This window comes from Myotis lucifugus, unplaced genomic scaffold (genome assembly GCF_000147115.1).
Source record: "Myotis lucifugus unplaced genomic scaffold, Myoluc2.0 scaffold_196, whole genome shotgun sequence".
Lineage (NCBI taxonomy): Eukaryota > Metazoa > Chordata > Mammalia > Chiroptera > Vespertilionidae > Myotis > Myotis lucifugus.
The window spans coordinates 1205826-1227727 of NW_005871244.1; the positions used below are offsets into that span (position 1 = coordinate 1205826).

Genomic DNA, 21902 nt, shown 5'->3' on the forward strand with positions numbered 1-21902 from the left:
TGCTGAACCGCTCCTCGAGAAGGCGGTGGCACGTGCGACCTCACACGACGGCTGGGCTCCTCTGCGACAACCAGCGCGCTACGTCCCGCGCAGCCCGCGGTGGCAGGAACGGGAGGACCAGGAACCGGAGATCCCATCCTGGATCCAGGCCTTGGCCTGGTGTCCGGTCAGGTGTACGCCTCCTCGCCCGACGACGGTGGCCGCACTGACCGCTTTGCCTTCCAGCTGCCCTTTGCGGAGGGCGCGGGCGATGGGGCGCGCCTGGACTTCGTGGTGCGCTATGAGACCCCCGAGGGCATTTTCTGGGCCAACAACCACGGCCGCAACTACACAGTTCTGCTCCGGATCTCACCCGCTCCCTCACCCACTGACGCTGAAGGGCTGCCCCAGCAGCAGCAGCTGCCGCAGCTGGAGCCACAGCCCGAGTCCCAGGGTACCATGGAGGCTGAGGCCAGGCAGCTGAAGAGCTGCATGAAGCCGGTGAGGCGCAGGTAATGTCTGCCAGCGCCACCTCCGCCATCGCAGGGCTGTGTCTAGGATGGAGGACAAGCATCCTGATCCAGGAACCCCTCAGGCCTGCTCTCCAGGACAGGGAGGAGGGCACATTCAGTCAGTTAGTCAAAGAGTAATGGAGGCCAAACATATGCTAGGCTCTGCATTACTGGGGTTTTATTCATTCATTTATTGAATTCCACTGTAAAGCCCTGAACAAGGCAGACATCTTTCCTGCCCTCAAGGATCATACAGGCTCCTATGGGAGACAGTTGGAAAGAACCAGAAATGAGCAGATAAGAAACATAGGAAGCTGTTGAGGGGGAAGGAAAATTGAGCAAGGGGAGAAAGTTCGGGAGGGAATGCCTGGTTTAGCCAGGATGTTCAGGGAAGGCCTTTGAGGAGTTGAGTCCTGGATGATGTTAAGTAGAGTTATGCGCAGATATGAAGGAAGAGAGTTTGTAGAAAAGGAAACAGGGAGGACTTTAATGAGGAGGTGCCATTTAAACTGAGTCCTGAATGATCAAGAGGAGTAGTTATGTCCACATATGGGAGCAAGGGTGTTCTAGGGAGAGAACAGCAAGTGCAAAAGTCCTTAGGTGGGAATGAGCTTGGTGTGAATGATAGGCAGTGATAGAGTGGAGAGAACTGCAGTGACATGGTAGTGTGGGAGCTGGGGGTGGGGGGTGGGGAAGCTGAATTCCTATTTGACAGAGCAGGAAACCAGAGTTCCAGAGTGAGAAATTGGTTAAGGAAGTGATGGCGCCTGGCTTTTCCATTTCGGCCATGACTAACCTTGAAGCCTGTGCACTCTCTTTACTGTTGTGCTCTAATAGTCTGAAGTCTGCAGAGGTGAGTGGCCGACCCCATGCTCTCACAGGGAAGCATTGGCTCTGGCAGAGGCAGAATCAGATGGGCCTGTACCTGAAGCTCTTATCCTGTGTTTTTGCCATAACACCTGTGACTATTCAGGGCCTGGGAGAAAGAACCAGTTAAACCCAGGAGGCCCTGAGACAAGATTCTCCTAGGTTTTTTTCTGTCAGCTTAGTTTTTCCAGGGTAGCAGATAGGCCTGATTCTTTTTGGGCTCACCTAAGTCTAGTATGGGATAGGTAGATTCTCCATGCATGGGAAATACATTTCCCTGGTGGTGAGAGGACTGGAAATGGGAATGGGAAAGTGCTTTTTGGACCTTGTATATGTTGGATCAGAAGCCTCTGGCTGCAGCAAGATATTTGTGATCCTGGCAAGGCTGTGAGTGGTTCAGAACGGCCTAGCTCAGTTGGTGGGCAGATGTGCCTGGGTACTTGAGCCAGCAGGCAGGCACCCACTTACTGACCTGTGAGCCCCATAGTAACCTGAGGCTTAGTCTGAGGGGGCAGGCAACATGGCTTTCCTTACAGTGTTAAGAGCGTGGATTCTGGCATCAGTGCCTGGGTTCAAATCCCAGATCTGCCATCTATATTGGCCTTGTAACCTTGGCCAACTGCATTATGTCTCAGTACCCTCATCTGTTAAACAGATAATTATAATACCTACTTCACAGGAGACGAGCAAAAGCACTCAGAACCTAGCCTGGCTCATAGCAGTGCCACATAGGTGTTAGCCAGTGTTAGTACTTAGGGAATCACACGTACAGGTCTTTGGATTCTCCTCCCAAACTCTGCTCTGCCTGTCACCAGCTGTGTGGCCTTGCCTCAGTTTTCTCATCTGCTTAAGGGGAATGACAGTCACTTTGTGTGGTTGGATTGGACGCAGCCAACATGGGCAAGGTAACAAGCATGGTGGTAGCTGCCAAAGATAACAGTGGCTGGCATGTACTGATATCTGTGCTAAGAGCTTCGTGTCTGTTCTCTCCTGAGTCCTGCTGTGCATGCTGTGTGCTGGAGGTGCTATGATTATCCTCATTTAATAGAGGGGGAAAGAGGTAGCTCAGGAGTAAGCCTGCTTGTTCAAGTTTGCTCAGTGAGTGACAGACCAAGGAGATGCTAAGGGAAATTTTATTTATTATTTTTTTAAAAGAATAGTTTATTGATTTTTAGAGTGAGAGAAAGGGAGAAGAGAGAAACATTGATGTAACATTGATTGACTGCCTCCTGCATGTTCCCCTCCCCGCCCTGGGGATTGAGCCTGCAACCCAGGCATGTGCCCAGACCAGGAATCAAACCAACAACCTTTCGGTGCATGGACGATGCTCAACCAACTGAGCCAGCCACACTGGCCAGGGCATAGGAGCAATTTTTAAAAATAGCTCCTCCTTGAAGGCCTGATAAGATTCAGGATAAATTCTGCATTTTGCTCCAGTATATTATGCTTTGCTCTTCCTTTTTTTTTTTTGCTTTGTTGAGTGACAGCTACATAAAGTAGACTGATCTTAAGTATAGGGCTCAATGGATTTTTACATATCTATGCCCTTATGTAGCCATCATCCAGATCCGAGATACTGAGCTATTTGTGTCCCAGAATCACCTTTTCCTAAGACGTCATTCCAGCCGGCTGTCGTGGGAGCCAGTCTATAAGACGCAACAGTTTGGGTAAATGGAGCTTGCTCATTTTAGAGTGTGAAAGGAAGGGAACAGAGAAATCAGAAGCTTGCAGGGCCAATGTGGGTGGAGAAGGTGTTTTTCTTTTAAAATACATGGTGGTTTTAAGGAGAAATTGAAGCAGCCCGTTCAGACAATTGTTTTGATATCTGGCCCCAGGTCTGTGGTTCCTAACATGACTTGTGATATTATTTTAAGTGGGCAGATGGCTTTTTGATAGCTTCTTTATCTTTTGATCTCAGCTCTTGCAAAGGGGAGGTTGGTGCTCATTGCAAGATCAACGATAAGATTTTCTTTTTAGGTTGGTGGCTTTCTTGGCGAGTACATTTCAACTTATTATTGTTTTAAAACCTGTGTGCTGCCGAGACTTGGAGCGCTGTTGAAGAACAGCTGCCCCCTGAGACCCAGCCCTCTTGTAAATGATGGAGGATCTCAGGAGGTAGTCTTCACCTGCTGGGTCTCTGTTGTATAGGTCTTCCCATTCAGGCAGTGTTGGCTGTAGGCCCACTGTGCACCGGGTGCAGCCACATCAGGTGCAAGCATGGAAGAAGTCGATGATAGCCAAAGGGATAATGCTTAGAAACTGAAAAGGCTGCATTCCCTGAGTTGCTAGATCAGGCTTTTGATAAACCGTAGGCTTAGAGATGATCCATCAGCAAGCATTTATTGAGGGCCTACTATGTGCTGGGCACAGTGCTAGTTTCAAACAGGGAAAAAGACAGACTGGCACCGAGATGTCAGAGGGCTGGTGGTGGAACTGGGTGGAAAGGGACAGGTACAGAGGGCTTGTCATTTGAGACCTGGCAGAGGTCTATGCACTTGGCTCTTTGCATGCAAATGTCATCTAATCCTTTCAACGTTCCTGGTGAGGTAGACTGTTTTATCCCTTTTTCCCAGATGAGCAAACTGAGGTTCCCAGAGTCCAATGTCCCAGGGCTGGAGTGAAGAGGAGCCCTCCTGGTTCACCTTGATTTAACACCCTTAGGAGCTATCCTATTCCTCTTAAAAACGAAGACCAAGAAAGCCTAAGCATGGCCTTCAGGCATCCCCTGCCCTCTCCCCCAATCTGGCCTCCGTGGCTACTAGTCTCACCTCATACCGTCCTCTGCCTTCTGAGCTACCACCATGGTTTTTCCAAGGTGCCTTGCCCCTTCCTGCCTCAGGGCCTCTGCCCATCCTGTTTCCATCACCAGGAATGTTGGTCCTGTGCCCCTTGCAGTCTCCTCATTTTGATACTTCAATTCTAAGAGTGTTTCCTCCGGAAAGCCTGTTCATTCCAACTTCTTCAGGCCCTGGTTTTTCCATAGCACCCGTCGGCCAAGCAGGCAGGCCCTGTTAGGGAATGTCGTGTAGTAGAGCAGATGAGCATCATCACAAATTCAGGATCATTTCCCACCCTGCCTGGCAGTCCTATTTTTCTGATCCATTTTTGTCTCCTCCCTGATGTGATTCTTTCAAATTCTTTACCTTCAAAAAACCAAATAGAAGCCATAAGACTGGAACTCCCCATGCCTGCACTCTGACTTCTCTCCTTTGTGTTACGGGGGAGGAGGGGACCCTATCTTCCCTCAGGCCAGTTCCTGCACTCATGCTCTGGGTTCCGTTTTCTTCCATTTGCTCCAGAACCTGACATAATCAGTTTCTCTCTCTCTCCCAGCAGCTTTTCACTGCTCTCACCTGATCCTCTATCAGCTGTTACACATGCCAGTATCTCTGTCTTAAAAACATGTCCTTTGGGCCCACCTCTGTCCACACCGCTGCTGGCCAGTCCTCAATCACGCTCCCCTTCATTGCCGATCCCTCTCTAAAGAGTTGCTTGCACTTGTTTTCCCACGTTCTTTGGCCCCTGCATCTACCAGATTTCATAGGTGGGTTTTTGGTTTTCTTGAAGTGGTTGAGCACTCCTACTTCAAACACTTTCTTCCCTTGCCTTGGATGCTTTTCCTCTTAACTCCCTGGCACTTCTCTTTCTCCTTGCCCTTTCTTTTAGCCTCATATATTCAAACTTGGTGTCTCTACTTACCTGATGTCCCAAAGATGCCGCAAACTCCCCTTGTTCGAGATTGAATCCATTACTTCCCGCACAGTGCTCTGAGCAGCTTCTCACTCTTCTCCCCTCCCTTGCTTGTTTTCCTTCTAAACATCCTAAGCTCTCCCTGACCTGTAGTCTGGGCCATGGTCCCCTTGTTCTAGCACATTCTTTCCTTTTTTGAAGGAAATGACCTCAGTTTGTGGTTAGACCTTCATTTGGGGATTATTGGATGACCCTGCTAGACTGTAAGCTCCATGAGGGGTAGGGACATGGTCTGCTTTTATTTACTTCTGTATTCCTGCAGGGCCTGCCATGGTGCCTGGCACTTAACAGGTGCTCAATAAATGTTTGTTGAAAGAATGAGTGTGAGTATTTTTTTATGTCTTCACAGTAAATTGTAAGCTTCCTAGTCGGGTTTGCTCACCATCGTGTCTCCAGGATCTGTCACTGGGTGGGTGCATAGTAGGGCCTCAATTAATTTTCAGGCGCACCTGGAGCTGAAAGGATGGGAGCCCAATCTACTTACTGAGTTGGCAGCCTTAGGGGAAACCAGATCAATCATAGTTGAAACAAGATGGGCCAGGGGTCATCTTAGTTGTTGGGAGGATGAGAACTTAGTGTGAAACTGGTCCTCTTTTCATCCACGGAAAACTGGTAGGACGTCATAGCTAAGGCCACATGCTATGAAAGTGGCAGGACGGGGCAGCCCTGCTCTAGTGGCCCTGTTTTTAACTGCTGTATCAGGTTAGGTGACATGTTTTATCAGCTGGGCAATGGTGGGCAAGTTACCTTTCTTTTCAAAGCCTCAGTTTCCCTCAGTGGGAAAGTGGAGAGGATTACTATTAAGCACTTTATAGACAATTTCCTCATGGTTCTTCAATCCAGCTCTCTGAGGTAGGTATTACTATTATTCCCACTTCACAGATGAAGAAACTGAGGCATAGAGAGGTTCAGTAACACAGCTGGTTGGTGGCAGACTGGTTTCATTCAAAATTACATGTTATGACCTTTTGTTGAGTTGTGAAATCAATTTACTGGATTCCAACAAACACTTAAAAAATAGTATAGGAACTAATTAGTGCATCACCACGTACTAAAGGTAAGTTATTTCTCAGTTATATGTATGTATATATATATATTTACATATGCATACGGTGTGCTGGACTATGATATACAATGTGTTTCTTTGGGTCACGGCCAGATGAATGAAGTTACTGCTGTGAAAGAAGCTCATAGCACAATAAACTGCTGTCCTTCCACCCCACAGGATTGTCCCCAAGTCCCAGAGTTGACACTGACACAGACTAGCTGGGAAAGAGCAGTGCCCCACATAACTTGGTGGCTTTCACAGCCGCATTCAAACCCTGTGCTTTTCAGAAAGCAGATGGCTCAGGGTAACAGATTCCAAGTATAACAGGGCAGGTTTCTAAATTCTGAAGCCACCTGTGCCCCACCTCCCCCGCACCTCCTCCCCGATAGTCAGCCTTATCTTAAGGTTGAGCTGGGGTCTGCTGAGTTTCCCTTTTGGGTTTCAGTGCGTGACCCACTTTGGGCTGGCCAAGTTCTTTGAAAACATGAGCATTGGGGGTGCTCACGAAGGACTTGGGCGGTGGTGATGCCAGTGATGTGACTGCTCTGAAAGTCTGCTTTGCTCTTTCCCATGGTGGCTGTCAACCCTCACTCACTCTGCCTGGAGATTCACTTTTTTGTTCTGTCTTGGCTGGCCTAGGCTGGGGCTGATGACACTTCTTTCTGAAATCTCACCCCCTGGTTTCTCTGGGTGCCATCTGAGGTCAGCAGCCATTGAATTTCCTGTTGGTGGGAAGAATTTTCACACTGGCGAGCAGGCCCCTTCTAAGCTATACTGTCTTGACTAGTTCTCGAAAGCAACCAAAGGATGCATGTCCAAGATGCCCCTAGGCCTGTGTGTTCCAGCCCACTATTGCCGGTTGCCCTTGAGGAGACCACCAAGTGGAATTTGTGAGGCTGGTGCCAAAAGAGTGGGTTTCCTTCTCGAAAATTAGTAAGCACACTGGAAGTACAGTTTTGTTCTTAATCTCTTCCCTCTCCACTTTTTCTAAGAACCCTCTTCTCTGTTACTGATTAGTGAGGCTCTGTAACTTCATTTCTCTCACCAGCCTTTTGATTAAAGTCATAGCTGCCCTCAAATGTTTACTGTGAAAGACAGTTCTGGATATTTAGATTTTCATTTTTATTTTTATTTTTTTAAAAATATATTTTATTGATTTTTTTACAGAGAGGAAGGGAGAGAGATAGAGAGTTAGAAACATCGATGAGAGAGAAACATCGACCAGCTGCCTCCTGCACATCTCCCACTGGGGATGTGCCCGCAACCCAGGTACATGCCCTTGACCAGAATCGAACCTGGGACCCTTCAGTCCGCAGGCCGACACTCTATCCACTGAGCCAAACCGGTTTCGGCAAGATTTTCATTTTTAAGTTCAGTTTCAAACACTTAAAAATGGAGCCCTCTTTGGATTTATCAGTGTGGTGTGTAGTTAGTGAATGTAGAGACACGATTCCTTGAGCCTCGGTTTCCATGTTTGTAAAAAGGGAAGGGTGTTGCCTTGAAGGACAGAGGTGAAGGTTTTCAAATGACTTGGTGTATCAGTGAAAAGGGCTCGAGGTGGAGGAGGTGAACAATAGATATGTCTTTTGCTTTCATCTCTGATTTTGGAGATAGGGAGTGACCTGTGTACTTTTGCTGACTTCATGGATCTTGGGGCTTGCTGAATTGTTTGACCTGATTTCTGTATGTTGCCCCTCTTCTCACCCTCCTCAGTTATGGAAGAGATGCTCTGGGGGCTGAAGGATTTGTTTTGTATTTGCTTTTTCTCAGCTGAACTTTCTTCAACTGAACTGTGGATTTCTTTTCCTGCTGGTTGGCTGTGTCCTGAATTCCCCTTCGCTCCCCCCACTTCCCCCCACCCGCTTCTCTCACATGCATCTAAGGACTCTGGAGTGCTTTTAGAAGCCTGGTTTTGTGTATGTTAGCTCTGGGCCAGATGGCAGGGGACAGCTTGCCTAGTCCCTGCCCCTTCCTGTCTGTCTGTGGGTCTTCTTGAAGAAGCTTGCTTTAGAAGATCCTAGGAAGATGACATTTTCTTTAATGAAGGACTGACTACACCAGCAAAAGAAGTTATCAGAAGTCATTTCAGGCCACAAATCCAAAGACCTGGATTTTAGAGCCACTGACAGGACTAGTGCAGGACCAAGCCCGTTTGCTCCCAAGCCCCCTTTCTTATTCATGATGGGCAGGAGTTGATGACTGGGCTTTTGGCGTTACCCACTCCAGGCCCTGTAGTGCAGTGGAACCTCATTTCTTGAAATTAATTCATTCCAGAAAGCTGTTCAAAAACGGAATCATTTTTTCCCATTAGAAATAATATAAATTGAATTAATCCATGCTAGACCCCCCCAAATGATTACCTGTTTTAACCTTTCTTATATACAGTACATGTCTAATGTACTGTTTGTTCTATAAACACTTTAAAAACAAAAAGGACATGAAGTGTAAATGAAAATTTAACAAAAAGGAAATGAAAAAAAACAGTAAAAATGAAAATTTAATAATGATAAACAGCATCAAAAGCAAAAAAATAAAAAACCCCACAAAAATATTCACAGCATAATTTCCTGAGCTGTTAACGTGAGGTTTAGCGGTAAACTGACTCATACTTATGCATTCTCTCCTTTGTTTGTCGCCTGAGAGATGCATGGCTGATCATACAGGTATCAGCATGAAAGGGTTGTGGGGTTGAGAAGCGAACTGCTTGAGATGGGAGACGTTTGAGAACCGAAGTTTGACTATATTCTCATCCAAAGACCTCTGGCGGGACACGTGAGCCCTAGTTCATGGAGAAAGACACACATTTCTTCTGGAGCTTCCAGACTCTAATCTCAACCTTCCTAATGCCTCGACCCTTTAATACAGTTCCTCATGTTGTGGTGACCCCCAATTTCATTGTTACAAATGGAACATAATTAAAGCATAGTGATTCATCACAAAAACAATATGTAATGATATATGTGTTTTCTGATGGTCTTAGGCGACCCCTGTGAAAGGGTCATTCGACCCCCAAAGGGGTTGCGACCCACAGGTTGAGAACCGCTGCTCTAGATCTATATATATATGGTTCAAGTTTTCCCCTAGGGTGCTAACAAAAAGATTTTTTACAGCCACTTCTGTGTCTGGTGGTTTCCTAGCCACATGTTCCATGAAGGCAGGGAAGCTGGGAATGAATAGGTGGGTAAAAGGCAGGTTTAAAAAAAAAGACTGAATGAAGGAGGGAGGAGGTAGGGATTTTGTCTATTGTTGCCATTTCCCTTGATCTACTCCTGGAAAGGATTGGAGATGGGATTGGGGTAAGACCCCGGTCTACCTCACCCAAGTAGCAACAGTTTGCTGGTTGAGAGGTTTTGATCCTCACTGCTGACCTTGAGCCATTTACTCAGCTTCCATTTCATCATCTGTAAGATGATAATAATACTGCCTACTTCAGAGGATTAAAAGTACCTATCTCATGGGTTGCTGTGAGGATTTAATTTATAGTATATGTGCCTAACACCATAGTAACTACTGTATTTGGGTCAGCTAGTGATATTCTGTTTCTGTAAAGGTAATTGATTACGTGTTTTTAAAAAATTGCAATCATTTTCAGAAATGTCAACATCATCAAATTACCTCTAGGAAGCGAAAGGTCTGAGCAATTGCCTCAGCTCCTGTCAGATTTCTGTACATGTTTTAGCTAATGCTTCTCTCACTGCCTTAATCTGTAAGCACTTGATACTCATATGAGAACAGTGATTTCCCCATGAGCCCTGTGACCTCACACCTGGCAGGGACTGGCTGAAATACAGCTGGCTTATGCCACTCAGACCTTGGGGTCTGATTTGCCTGGTGAAGGAAGACCAAGACCAACAAACATCTACGGTTGATTCAGCCCCTGTTCTGTACCAGGCCTGGCGTCTGGCTTGATGTCCTCATTTCTCTTGACTGCCCTGTGCTTGGTGTGCACATCCTGGATACCCTGTGCTGTATTTTAAGGTGAGGGGGTGAGGCTCAGGGAGGTTAGGTGCCTTGCTAGGCTGTTATGGCAATGGGAGGAGGGTTGGCAGTGGGATCCAGGCCTCTACTACCCCAGGTTACTTCATTTTCTGCTGACCTCTTTCCTGGTCACCAGTCACCTTCTCTCTTTTGCTGCTTCCGGTGCCCCATAGTCCTCACCTGCTCTTGCTTGGAAAAGATGGGTTTCTGCATAGCTCAGAAGATACCCTAAAGAAATGATCCAAGTTGCTCATAGAGTTATAGGCAACTGTTTCTGCTGAAGCCTGCTCTGTGAGTGTAAAATAGAAGAAACAACTAGCTGCTCAGTAGGACAGGAATGGGTACATGCCTTCTGGCAAGCCCATATGATGAGAGCAGTAAGCAGCTATTTCAAATGTTTACAGAAGTATCGAATGGTGCTTCTTACTGTTAAATGGACAAAGCCAGTGCAAAATTATATCTGAAAAATCTAAACACTTTCATAGAATGTCTGGAATTACATTTTCCAAAATGGTAATGATGGTTGCCTCTGGCTAATGTGGCACTTTTTATTGCTTTATGCTTCCCTGTATTTTGTAAATTTTTTACATTGAGTGTGTAGGACTTTTATCATCGGGATGGAAGGAGGCAGCAGAAGAGAGAACAGCAGCTGTCAAGTGAGGGTGGCCACCACAGCGGCTCAGAAGTGGCTGGTGGATGGCAGAACTGGCTTCTCAGGGCTCAGATCCATGTGTTGTCTCCTCTGTCCCACAGGCCTAACGAGGAAGAGCTGAGGATGAAGAGCTCGGATGATAATACCCCTGCTGTGGGTAAGCAGTTGGCAGGTGGTAGGAGTTTTAGCTTATATTTGTCATTTTTTTCTTCCTCCCCCTTTCCTTTCTATACAAATTAAGAGGCACCTCTACCTTAGACTGTCACAGAAAGCTTCAGAGGCAAAACTGCCTATTGGCTAGGACAGATTTTCTTAACCAAACCAGGCCTGCTTGTAAGCCTGCCTCACCTCAGTGCTGCCCTTTTCTTCTCTCCAGCAGATCATCTTGATGTCCAGGAGTCAGTGGGTCCCCTGGTGGCTCCCACTCCTCTCCGTCCATGGCCACAGATGACACATCAGGTAAGCAGGCCCGGAAAGCCTCGGGACAGACAGCCCAATGGGAGGCTGGGTGGTGGAGCTGACTTGTTCTGGGTCCACCCTAGGTTGGAGGGAGATCCCCCAAATCATAACCTGATGGTGGAAGGGTAGAATGCAGTTTTTTACCTCGGCTTATCTTAATGTCAGTTGGTAACTTAGCAAATGTTTATTGAATGCTTGGTCTGTGCAAAGCCCTGTTAGGGAATATGGTAGTGACCAGAAATGATGTCTTCCTGGGGCTTACTTACATTTTAGTGGTGTGAGACATAACAGAACAATAGATAAATATATGGTGTTTTGGATAATGGTAAGTGCTAAGGGGTGAAAAAGGGATAAGGAGAGAGAGGAAGGAAAGGAGGAAGGAAGGGAGGGGGAGAGAGAGAATGGGTTTGGATGGGGACAAGTTTGCAACTTTAGATTTTAGAGTGGCTAGGGATGTGAGATTTGAGTAATGATGTGAAGAAGGTGAGAATGAGCTACGTGGATAACTAGGGGAAGGACATTCCAGGCAAGTGCAAAGTCCTAGAGCAGGGCCATGATTAATGTGCGTGAGGAACAGCGAGGAACAGTGAATGAGGGGCAGCAGGGGGAGGTGAGGTTGGAGAGATGGCAGGGACAGATTGTATAGGGCCTCATGGGCCATGGAGAAGACTCTGACTTCTACTCTGAGCGACAAGGGAGCCACGGGAGGGTCACCAACTGAGAAGGGCCATGACATGACCTAGGATTTAACAGGCTCCCTCTGGCTGCTGTGAGGGAAATAGATTGTAGGGGTGAGGCAGAAGCAGGGGGGCTGTGAAGAGGAGGTGACTGCAGTGGTCCAGGTGAGTGATGGTGGTGCTGACAGCGGGGTGGAGAAACTCAGGAGATGTATGTTAATGTGTGTGTTAACTTTTTATTACAATTTTTTTCAAGTATAAGTAAAAGTAGAGACTAGTATAATGAACCCACATATATCCATCACCCAGCTTCAACAAACTTCAACACATGTCCATTCCTACCTTTTTATATCCCACCCTTTCTCTCCCCTCCCATTCTCTGTGGAATTATTTTGGAAAAAATCTAGACATTATCCCATCCATAAATACTTCAGTTTGTATCTCATAAAATTAATAACTCTTAAAAAAACACAGTGCCATCATCACACTTCAGACAATTAACATTAATTTTAACAAAAATTAACACAATTAATTCCTTAGTGTCATTGAATATTTGGTTAATGTTCAAATTTCCTTATTTCATAAGTTTTTAGGATCCAAAAAGGTCAACACATTGCATTTGGTTGATGGATTGGTCCTTTTAGATTTTTTTTAAAAAATATATTTTATTGATTTTTTTACAGAGAGGAAGGGAGAGGGATAGAGAGTTAGAAACATCGATGAGAGAGGAACATCCATCAGCTGCCTCCTGCACATCTCCCACTGGGGATGTGCCCGCAACCAAGGTACATGCCCTTGACTGGAATCGAACCTGGGACCCTTCAGTCCGCAGGCCGACACTCTATCCACTGAGCCAAACTGGTCAGGGCTCCTTTTAGATTTTTAAATCTCACTTTTGTTGCAATTTGTTCAAGAAACCTTGTTTATCCTGTAGAATTTCTCACAGTATGGATTTGGCTGATTGCACCCATGTGGAAACACATTTCTTACTCAATTTTTACGTAGATGCTCAACCACTGAGCCACACCGGTCGGGCTTTTATTCAGTTGTTATTAATTTATTAATTCTATGTAATTATTCAGATCTATTAAATTTAATCAATTTATTAAACTATTACTTTTAAAAAATATATTTTTGTTGATTTCAGAGAGTAAGGGAGAGGGAGAGAGAGATAGAAACATCAATGATAAGAGAGAATCATTGATTGGGTGCCTTCTGCATACCCCTCACTGGGGATTGAGCCTGCAACCCGGGAATGTGCCCTTGACTGGAATCAAACCCAGGACCCTTTAGTCCGCAGGCCAACGCGCTATCCACTGAGCCAAATCGGCTAGGGCTAAACTATTACTTTTATTAAATTAATTTATTAGATACAAATATATTATTATTAAAGTAATTTAAATAGAATTGATTCTGTTTAATTCTCTTATTCCCCCTTTGTTTATTGGCTGGAATTTATTTCTAAGGAAAAACTTTCTCACATCAACTGTCTGGCTACCTTGACAGTGTGTAATCTTGAAGGTATATAGTTTGTGTAGAAAAAGTTGTATAAATAATTGATTTTCCCCTTCTTATTTACCAATTTTCAGAAGAAATCAACTTCTTCAAAGGTGACCAAATAAAGGATTTTTGGTTTTGGTATATCATTATTAACTCATGAATTTTAAACATATTTGATGAGTTTCAATTCATTGCCCTTATTTTTTTTTTTTGATGCTTAAATTGAACTGCCTCTGGTCAGTGGAAGCTTTTTTAGATTGGTGCCACAGTCCTTTTGACACATACCCATCATTCTTTGAGCACTTCTTCACATTATAGGACTTTACCTGCCCCAAAATTGGAAATAGCCATTTATTTAAGGAGCCCTAATTCCTTTTAGTGGAGAATGCTATTTAGATCTGGGGACTAGGTATGCCCATTGCTACTAAATTGATCATTATTTCTAGGCCTTGTCAAAAGACAGAGCTAGGAAATATTTTTTTAAATAAAAATTGCATAAATTCATGTGAATGTTCTGGATATGTTTTGGAGGCCAACCAGCAGTATTCACCTCAGCTGTATGATCTGGAGCAGTGGTTCTCAACCTTCCTAATGCCGCGACCCTTTAATACAGTTCCTCATGTTGTGGTGACCCCCAACCATAAAATTATTTTCGTTGCTACTTCATAACTGTAATTTTGCTACTGTTATGAATCGTAATGTAAATATCTGATATGCAGGATGTATTTTGTTACAAATTGAACATAATTAAAGCATAGTGATTCATCACAAAAACAATATGTAATTATATATGTGTTTTCTGATGGTCTTAGGCGACCCCTGTGAAAGGGTCGTTCGACCCCCAAAGGGGTCGCGACCCACAGGTTGAGAACCGCTGATTTGGAGGAAGCCTCCTTTACTTCATCTGATTTTATTTTAATATAGACGACAGTCTGGAATTTAGAGAATTATAGAAGGCCCTTTAAGGAGTTTTTATCTAGAAATACCTATGGGTCTGGGTGTGGGCTGTTACCAGTTTTCACTGCTTGTTCCACCCCCTCCTCTACTTCATCTCCTTCCATTTCTCCCCCACCCCAGGTTTCTGAAGTTACAGTGACTGGCAGACTCACAGAGGAAGGTGACATCCCCAGAAACAGTGCATCTGTGGCTTTCACAGAGGTCCACCAGACACCAGCCATCAGGATCCCCCCCTCCTCCTTTCTCTGTGGCCTGGGTGGCTCCCCCAGGGACCAGGCCTCGGGGCCTGATGCAAGTGAGGGGGCAGCTGGGCCTCTCCTGGAACCTAGTCAGCCACAGGTGGAGGCTGCGTGGGAAGTATCCAGCGAGAATGGAGGGGGCCGAAAGGACGAGCCCCCCAGGGGTTTGGAGGCCATGAGTGGGTTGGAGGAGCTGCTCAGCGAGGACTCCATTGACCAGGAGCTGGAGCAGCTCTACCTGTCCCACCTGAGCCGCCTGCGGGCTGCTGTGGCTGCAGGTGGGGCAGGAAATGGCGGGGAGGGCTCCACAGATGGAGGGGTGTCTCCTAGCCATCCCCTGGGCATATTCACGGACCGCGACCTGATCTTGAAGTGGCCTGGCCCTGAGCGGGCCTTGAACAGCGCCCTGGCAGAAGAGATCACACTGCACTATGCCCGGCTGGGGCGTGGTGTGGAGCTTATCAAGGACACTGAGGACCCTGATGAGGAGGGGGAGGGTGAAGAGGGGCTCTCCACGATACCCTCCAGTCCGGAAGGGGGCACCCCCAAGGAATCGCCTCCGGAAATCCTCTCTGGGGCCCGTTCTGTGGTAGCCACTATGGGAGATGTGTGGCTCCCATGGGCAGGGGGCTTGACATGTGACAGCCCTGTGGTTTTGGGTCCAGAGGGGCAGTTCAATGGGGCGCCAGAGAAGGGGATGCGCAAGGACACTGACTCTTTGCACACGAATAGAGTGATATCTGGGGTACCTGGGTTCCCAGGAGGGACAGAAGCCCGGATGGAGTCCACTGAATGGGCAGACAGCTTGGTTCCTGTATCTGGCAAGGAGCCAGCTGTTTCAGGCCCGCCGGGGCAAAATCTCACCCTCCTTGGCATCTCAGGGGCTGAAATCTGTCCTTCCAGCCTGGCCAGGTGCCATGTGAGTTTCCAGGATGAAGAGGGTTCAGGCCTAAGCCTTGAGTCCCCAAAGAGGTCTCCCACCTTAGCAGCCCCTGCAGAATGTGTGTGTGTTTTGTCTCCCCAGCTCTGGGGGCCCTTGACCCAGACTCTGGGAGTCCTGGCTGGCCTGGTAGTGGTCCCTGTGGCTCTGAACAGTGGTATGTCCCTCCTGGTGCTTGCGCTGTGCCTCTCTCTGGCCTGGTTCTCGTAGGAGCTGCTTGTGGGACCAGCAATAACAAGTGTCCCCCCCTCTGGGGTTTGGGGAGGGGCAGCCCCTGCACCATCCCCAGAGGGTTCATATGGGATGTGTGGCCTGTACAGTGAGTGGATCCTTTACTTCTGAGAATGCTTGACTGCAGAGAGGCCTCCCCGTCTCTGAGCTCTCCAGTCAGCACAGGGCTCCTGTGGTGATACCAGTGGAGAGGAACAGGGGACGGATGGATAGTGGAAATGAGAACTTGCAGAATGGCACTGGGCATGTCCTCCCCCCCCACCCCCCTGAGCCTGTATTTATTTTTGTATAATTCTCTGGATGAGGGAGAGTGGTCATGAGCTGGTCTTGGGGCACAATTACCCAGAGATATATTTATTAACAGCCAACCTGTGCAACCTGCTGGAGCTTTATTTTTAATTTAATTTATATAGAGTACCTATTATTATATGCCACAATAGAGCTCTATGAGAAATGATGTGTCTTGCTGTGCAGTGTTCTCCTGTTCAGGAATGAGTGTGCAGGGTGATCATATGGGAGTGTCACAGTGGGGAGTGGCATGTGGAATGCGAGGTGTGGTCATGCCTGCTGCTGCTGCTGCTGCTGCTGCTTCAACATGTCATTGAGGATCTGTGTTGTCTCACCTTATTGTCCTAATACATGTGGTCTGGTGGTCTTTGGGAGACCGGTCCACATTCTGTCAGGGAGGGAGGAAGAGTGGCAGCCACATGAGGGTTTGATGTCACACATGTGGTTGCAGTAGTGGATGTGGTCAGCTGTGGATGTGGAGATATTGGTTGTGAATCAGCCACAAGATTTTGAAGTTACTTTAAAAAAACAGCCTTTGACACCAGCAGGGAGATCCTTTGGTCCCCAAGATTGGGAAGGCCTCAGAAAGGACAAAGGTGTTAATGTACTGTGAAAAATTCATGCCAGAGTTGCTGTCCACAGACATTGTATTTCTAATTCAAAACAGGAAACCCAGAAGCTTTGAAACAATGGCTAGATATATTTACAACATGCAATTTAAAAACGCTGCAGAGCAAAATAAAACACCATATATTTATTTACTTTCCTTCACAGCAAAACTCTATACTAGTTTTTCTTTAGTTATTCTCCTCCGGGGCTCCAGGGCTTTTCTGAAACAGCCCCAATCAGACTTTTTGCCCAAGCACTTCAGCAAAAGTGCTGTTCACTGGTTGTTATATCAATGTTCCAGTTTCAGACCTTATCTTACTTGACCTACTGGCAGCATTTGACACAGTTGATCATCTCAAACTTGAAATCCTTTCTTCATTTGGTTTCCAGGACAACACACTCTCCAACTTTTCCTCTTTGCTCACCAGCCATTCTTCTAGAACAGTTCTTGGCACATAGTAGATGCTCAATGAAATAAATGAAGGAACAAGCTAATGCATGTGGGGAAATATAGGCAGGTGGCTAGAGAACTTATTTGGTCATTCATTGGTTATAAGCTCAGTTCAGTTCCCTAAGTGTTGACTGGTCACCTCTGCTCTGCACTGAAGACAGATGAAGGAGCTCAGTGTATGGGGAAAGACACAGAGAGAGAATTTCAGTGGAGTGTGGTTAGTCCATTAACAATGATGGGTACAGTGGGCTGTGGAGGCTCCAGGGTAGATGTTTAGCCTAGTGTAGGGAATCTGGGAGCCTTAGAGGACACGGTGCCTGAATCGAATTTTAAAAATTGAGAAAGAATCCACAGTCCAGTCAGAAGGAATGGCATTGAAGAGGTCTGGAAGTGGAACACAGCTAGTGAAAACAAATCAGCACACCCATATTTCACCTGTCTTTCAATGAGGATATTCTGACTTTGTCAAATATCAAAATCCAGACATGTGTTGGTGTCCTTCCATTAATGTGGTAATTTGATCAATGTTCTAAAAGGCAACTTTATGCCAATTACATTGAGCAATGAGATAAAATGGACAAATTACTACAGACATATATCTTGCCAAAACTGTGTCAAACAAGGAAACTCTGGGTAGCCCTATTAACAGAACCTGTAGACAAAGGTCTTTCTACACAGAAACTCTGGGCTCAGATGGGTTCACTGGTGAAACACTCAAGGAATAAGTAATTCCAATTTTATGAAGCAATTCCAGCCCACCTCGAATGGCTCAGTGGTTGAGCATTGACCTAGGAACCAGGAGGTCACGGTTCGATTCCCAGTCAGGGCACATGCCCGGGTTTCTGGCTCAATCCCCAGCATGGGGCATGCAGGAGGCAGCCAGTCAATGGTTCTCTGTCATCGTTAATGTTTCTATCTCTCTCCCTCTCCCTTCCTCTCTGAAATCAATAAAAAGATATTTTAAAAAACACACACACACACACAAAGAACAAAAGCAATTCCAGAGTGTAGAAAAAGAGGGAGCATTCCTAATTCATTTTATAACCTTGATACTAAAACCTGATGAGTGAAAAACAAATATTACAGAACACTCTCAAGAAAATAGATGCAAATATTTTAAACCAAGTGATAACTCCCTGTCTTAGTCTGTTCAGGCTGGCTAGATGGCTAATAAACAAAATTTATTTCTCACACATCCTAAGGCTGGGAAGTCAAGATCAAGGTGCTGGCAGTTTTGGTGTATTGTGAGGGCCAACTTGTTGGTTCACAGACAGCTGTCTTCTCACTGTGTCCTTACAGAGTGAGAGGATGAAATCAATATCTGGAGTCTCTTTTATAAGGGCACTAATCCCATTCATGAGGGCTCCACCCTCATGACCTAATCACCTCCCAAAGGCTTCACCTCCTAATACCATCACATTGGGGATTAGGTTTCAATGTATAAATTTTGAAGGGACAGAAATATTCAGTCTATAGCACTGCCAAAGTCCAATACAGATGCTCTTTGACTTAATAGGGTTCCTTCCCAATAAACCCATCATAAGTTGAAAGTATTGTAAGTTGAAAATGTGTTTAATACACCTACCCTACCAAACATCACAGCTTAATCTAGCCTACATTTAATGTGCCAGGAACACTTATATTAGCCTACAGTTGGGCAATTATCTTGAGTTTTATGCCAAGTAATTGTCTTCCTCGTCTCACCAGAAACAGAGGACACAGTTGGGTGTTTTGTAGACATGATGGGATGTTAAAACACAAAACACAATATCCAAAAAATGATGGTAACACAAAACACTGTATAGTATTGGTTGTTTATTCTTGTGATTTTGTAGCTGACTAGGAGCTTTGGCTCACTGCTGTCCAGCATCACAAGAGAGTATCATACTGCATATTGCTAGCCTGGGGAAAGATCAAAATTCAAAATCTGAACATGGTTTCTACTGAATGTGTATCGCTTTTGCATTATCATAAAATCGAAAAAGTTTTAAGTTGAATCATCATAAGTTGGGGACCATTTGTATATTAAAAAAGTATAATATGACCAAGTTGGATTTATTCCAAAACTGCACTGTGATTTAACATTTGAATTTAATCAGCATAATTTGCTCCATTAGCAAATTAAACAAGAAAAACCACAACTATCTTAATAGATGTAGAACAAGCATGTAAAATTCAAAGGCTAACCCGGGCCAAATAAACAAGGTTTAAATTTATGTGGGCCACCAAAATACAAAAGCTTCAATTTTCATAGAAACATAGGTTTATTTTGATAGAGACATGCTGAATACAAAGGGCTGAAATAAATGAGTCATCATTAACAAAATAATAGAACATTTTAATAAAAATTAATATTTTTTCTTGAACATTAACTTACCAGACACTGAATAACTGCACAAATTAATAAGCATAACACAAATAAACCTATTTTTCTTGTTCTCCGAAAGCAAAATATTTCCTGTTGCGCACACCAAACAAGTCAGTCCAAGACGAATGATGTGGCAATCGGCTGCTAAAATATTCACTGCTAATATCAGTGGAGAGAAATGGTGTGCCTGCATGTAAGGCAAGTAAGGAAAATGAATGCAACACAATTATAGTAATCAGTCATTAGCAAACGTTGTAGTTCATTATTAATAATTATGTATAACAGGATATTGTAAAAATGAAGTTATGAAATTTTTATTAAAACGTTTCTTACATACCGTTATATTGGCTGGGCCGCAAAAATATTCATTGTGGGCCGCATATGGCCCGTGGGCCGTGAGTTTGACGTGCTTGATGTACAGAAAGAGATAAAATTTGATTTAGCAAGTTCGTTGAATAAACCTACTTAACATAAAGGGTATCTACAAAGATTTACAATAAACTACATACTTAGAAGTGAAATGTTAAGAGCTTTGACCTTTGGAATGTAGCAAGCATGCCTGCTGTTACCATTTCTACTTAGCATTGTACTGGAGGTCCTAGCAAGCACATTAAGTCAAGAAAAAGAAAATATTTGCCCTAGCTAGTTTGGCTCAGTGGATAGAGCGTCAGCCTGCAGATTGAAGGGTCCCAGGTTCAATTCTGGTCAAGGGCACATGCCTGGGTTTCGGGTTCGATCCTCAGTAGGGGGCGTGCAGGAGGCAGCCAGTCAATGATTTTCTCTCATCATTGATGTTTCTCTCCCTTTCTCTCTGAAATCAACAAAAAAATATTAAAAATATTTAATGGCCCAGCACGGTGGCTCAGTGATTGAGTGCTGACCTAGGAACCAGGAGGTCACAGTTCGATTCCTGGTCAGGGCATATGTCCAAGTTTCGGGCTCAATCCCCAATCGGGGAGAAGGCACTAATCAATGATTCTCTCTCATCATCTCTCTCTCCCTCTCCCCTCCTCTCTGAAGTCAATAAAGATATAAAAAAATATTTAATGATTGGAAATGAACAGAATTGTCATTATTTGTAGATGATACCATTGTGTTGTAGAAAATCCAAAATAATCCATGGATAAATTATTAGCGTTATTAAGAATTTTAAAAGATTAAAAAAAATTTTTTATTGCCCGCCTGTGTGGTTCAGTGGTTGAGCACCGACTTATGAATCAGGAGGTCACGGTTCACTTCCTGGTCAGAGAAGAAGGGATAGAGAGAGAAAGATAGAAACATCAGTGATGAGAGAGAATCATTGATTGCCTGCCTCCCATGCCCCACACTGGGGATCGAGCCTGCAACTTGGGCAAGAATTTGCTGGGCATCATGAGGCAGGTGGATGGACTCCTTGGCCTTGGCTCTCTGCAAGATCTCAGGGTCAAGGCCTGGAATGGTCCATTTGGGACTGGGTGTGGACTGGGGAGAGACGTGGATGGAAGGGTCCAGGGAGTGGGAGGAGCCTGAGAAGGAAAGGTGCACAGGGCAGTTGCATCAAAGCTTCCTTAATCACACCACTAGGGGGCCTATGGGAGTTAGGGAATGAACAAGATAGACCCACCCTCTCAGGTTATAACACTGCAGGAGGCTGAGAGGGAGCAGTCCGTCTGGGAGGTACCACTGGGTAGGGGGCGTCTATTTTGGAACAAACCATTGTGTGGGTTTGGGGGGCACACTAAGGGGTATTATCGCCCCTGGGAAGGGAGTTTCCACACAAACCCCTGATGGGGCAGGAATGGCATTACCTTGACCGTCTGCAGCCCCCACCCTTCCTTCCCGTTTTAATTAGAGTTTCAAACAGGCACTCACTACTGGACTGTGACCTCCACCTCTCCTAGGCTTCAGTTGCAGCTTCGCAAGTTCTGCCCTTTAAGGTTCTGTGATTTTGAATCAGTGGCTTGCGCGTGCAGAGGCAAGCGATTGGACCCAAGGAGAGTGGGGCGGGCTTTAAGGCTTGTTTTGGAATCTGATTGGAATAATGCGAGCTTTCGCCTCTCCCAAGCTTTTCCTCTGCGCAGAAGAGGCGTACTCTAAAACGCGCGCCCAACGCGTGTGGGCCGCTCGTTTAGCGCTGGCATGGTGGCTGCTGGGCCAGAGTTCCGCGCTGTGGAGGCGGGTCTTTAGGAATGGAGAAGGGGTTCGAATCCAGGCTCCGTGCCCCGGTGATGGGGGCTGATCTCTTGTGAGCAGTCTCATGTCCCCTATTCAACCCTAAACTCAGTCACAATCCCAGCAGGTGCCTCTGCCTCCTTTTAGTGCATGTATTTCCTACAGCATTTCTGTAGAGGCTCTCAGATTAGACTCTTGGCACTTCAAATTGGGAGTTTCCTCTGACCCCTCACCCAACTCACCTAA

At 45.6% G+C, this 21902-nt stretch overlaps 1 protein-coding gene across 2 annotated transcripts; it reads left to right on the plus strand.

Annotated features, from left to right (window-relative positions):
• Positions 1-301: 301 nt before the first annotated feature.
• On the plus strand, positions 302-16335 carry PPP1R3F (protein phosphatase 1 regulatory subunit 3F). Of its 2 annotated transcripts, XM_006097201.3 has the most exons (4): positions 302-491; positions 10888-10943; positions 11166-11245; positions 14500-16335. In XM_006097201.3, the coding sequence occupies exons 1-4, from the start codon at positions 439-441 to the stop codon at positions 15766-15768; spliced, it is 1458 nt and encodes a 485-aa protein (XP_006097263.1). In that variant the 5' UTR covers positions 302-438; the 3' UTR covers positions 15769-16335. The 2 variants fall into 2 exon arrangements, with proteins under 2 accessions (XP_006097263.1, XP_023616710.1); XM_023760942.1 differs by lacking the exon at positions 10888-10943 and having other exon boundaries at positions 362-491.
• The last annotated feature ends 5567 nt before the right edge of the window (positions 16336-21902 follow it).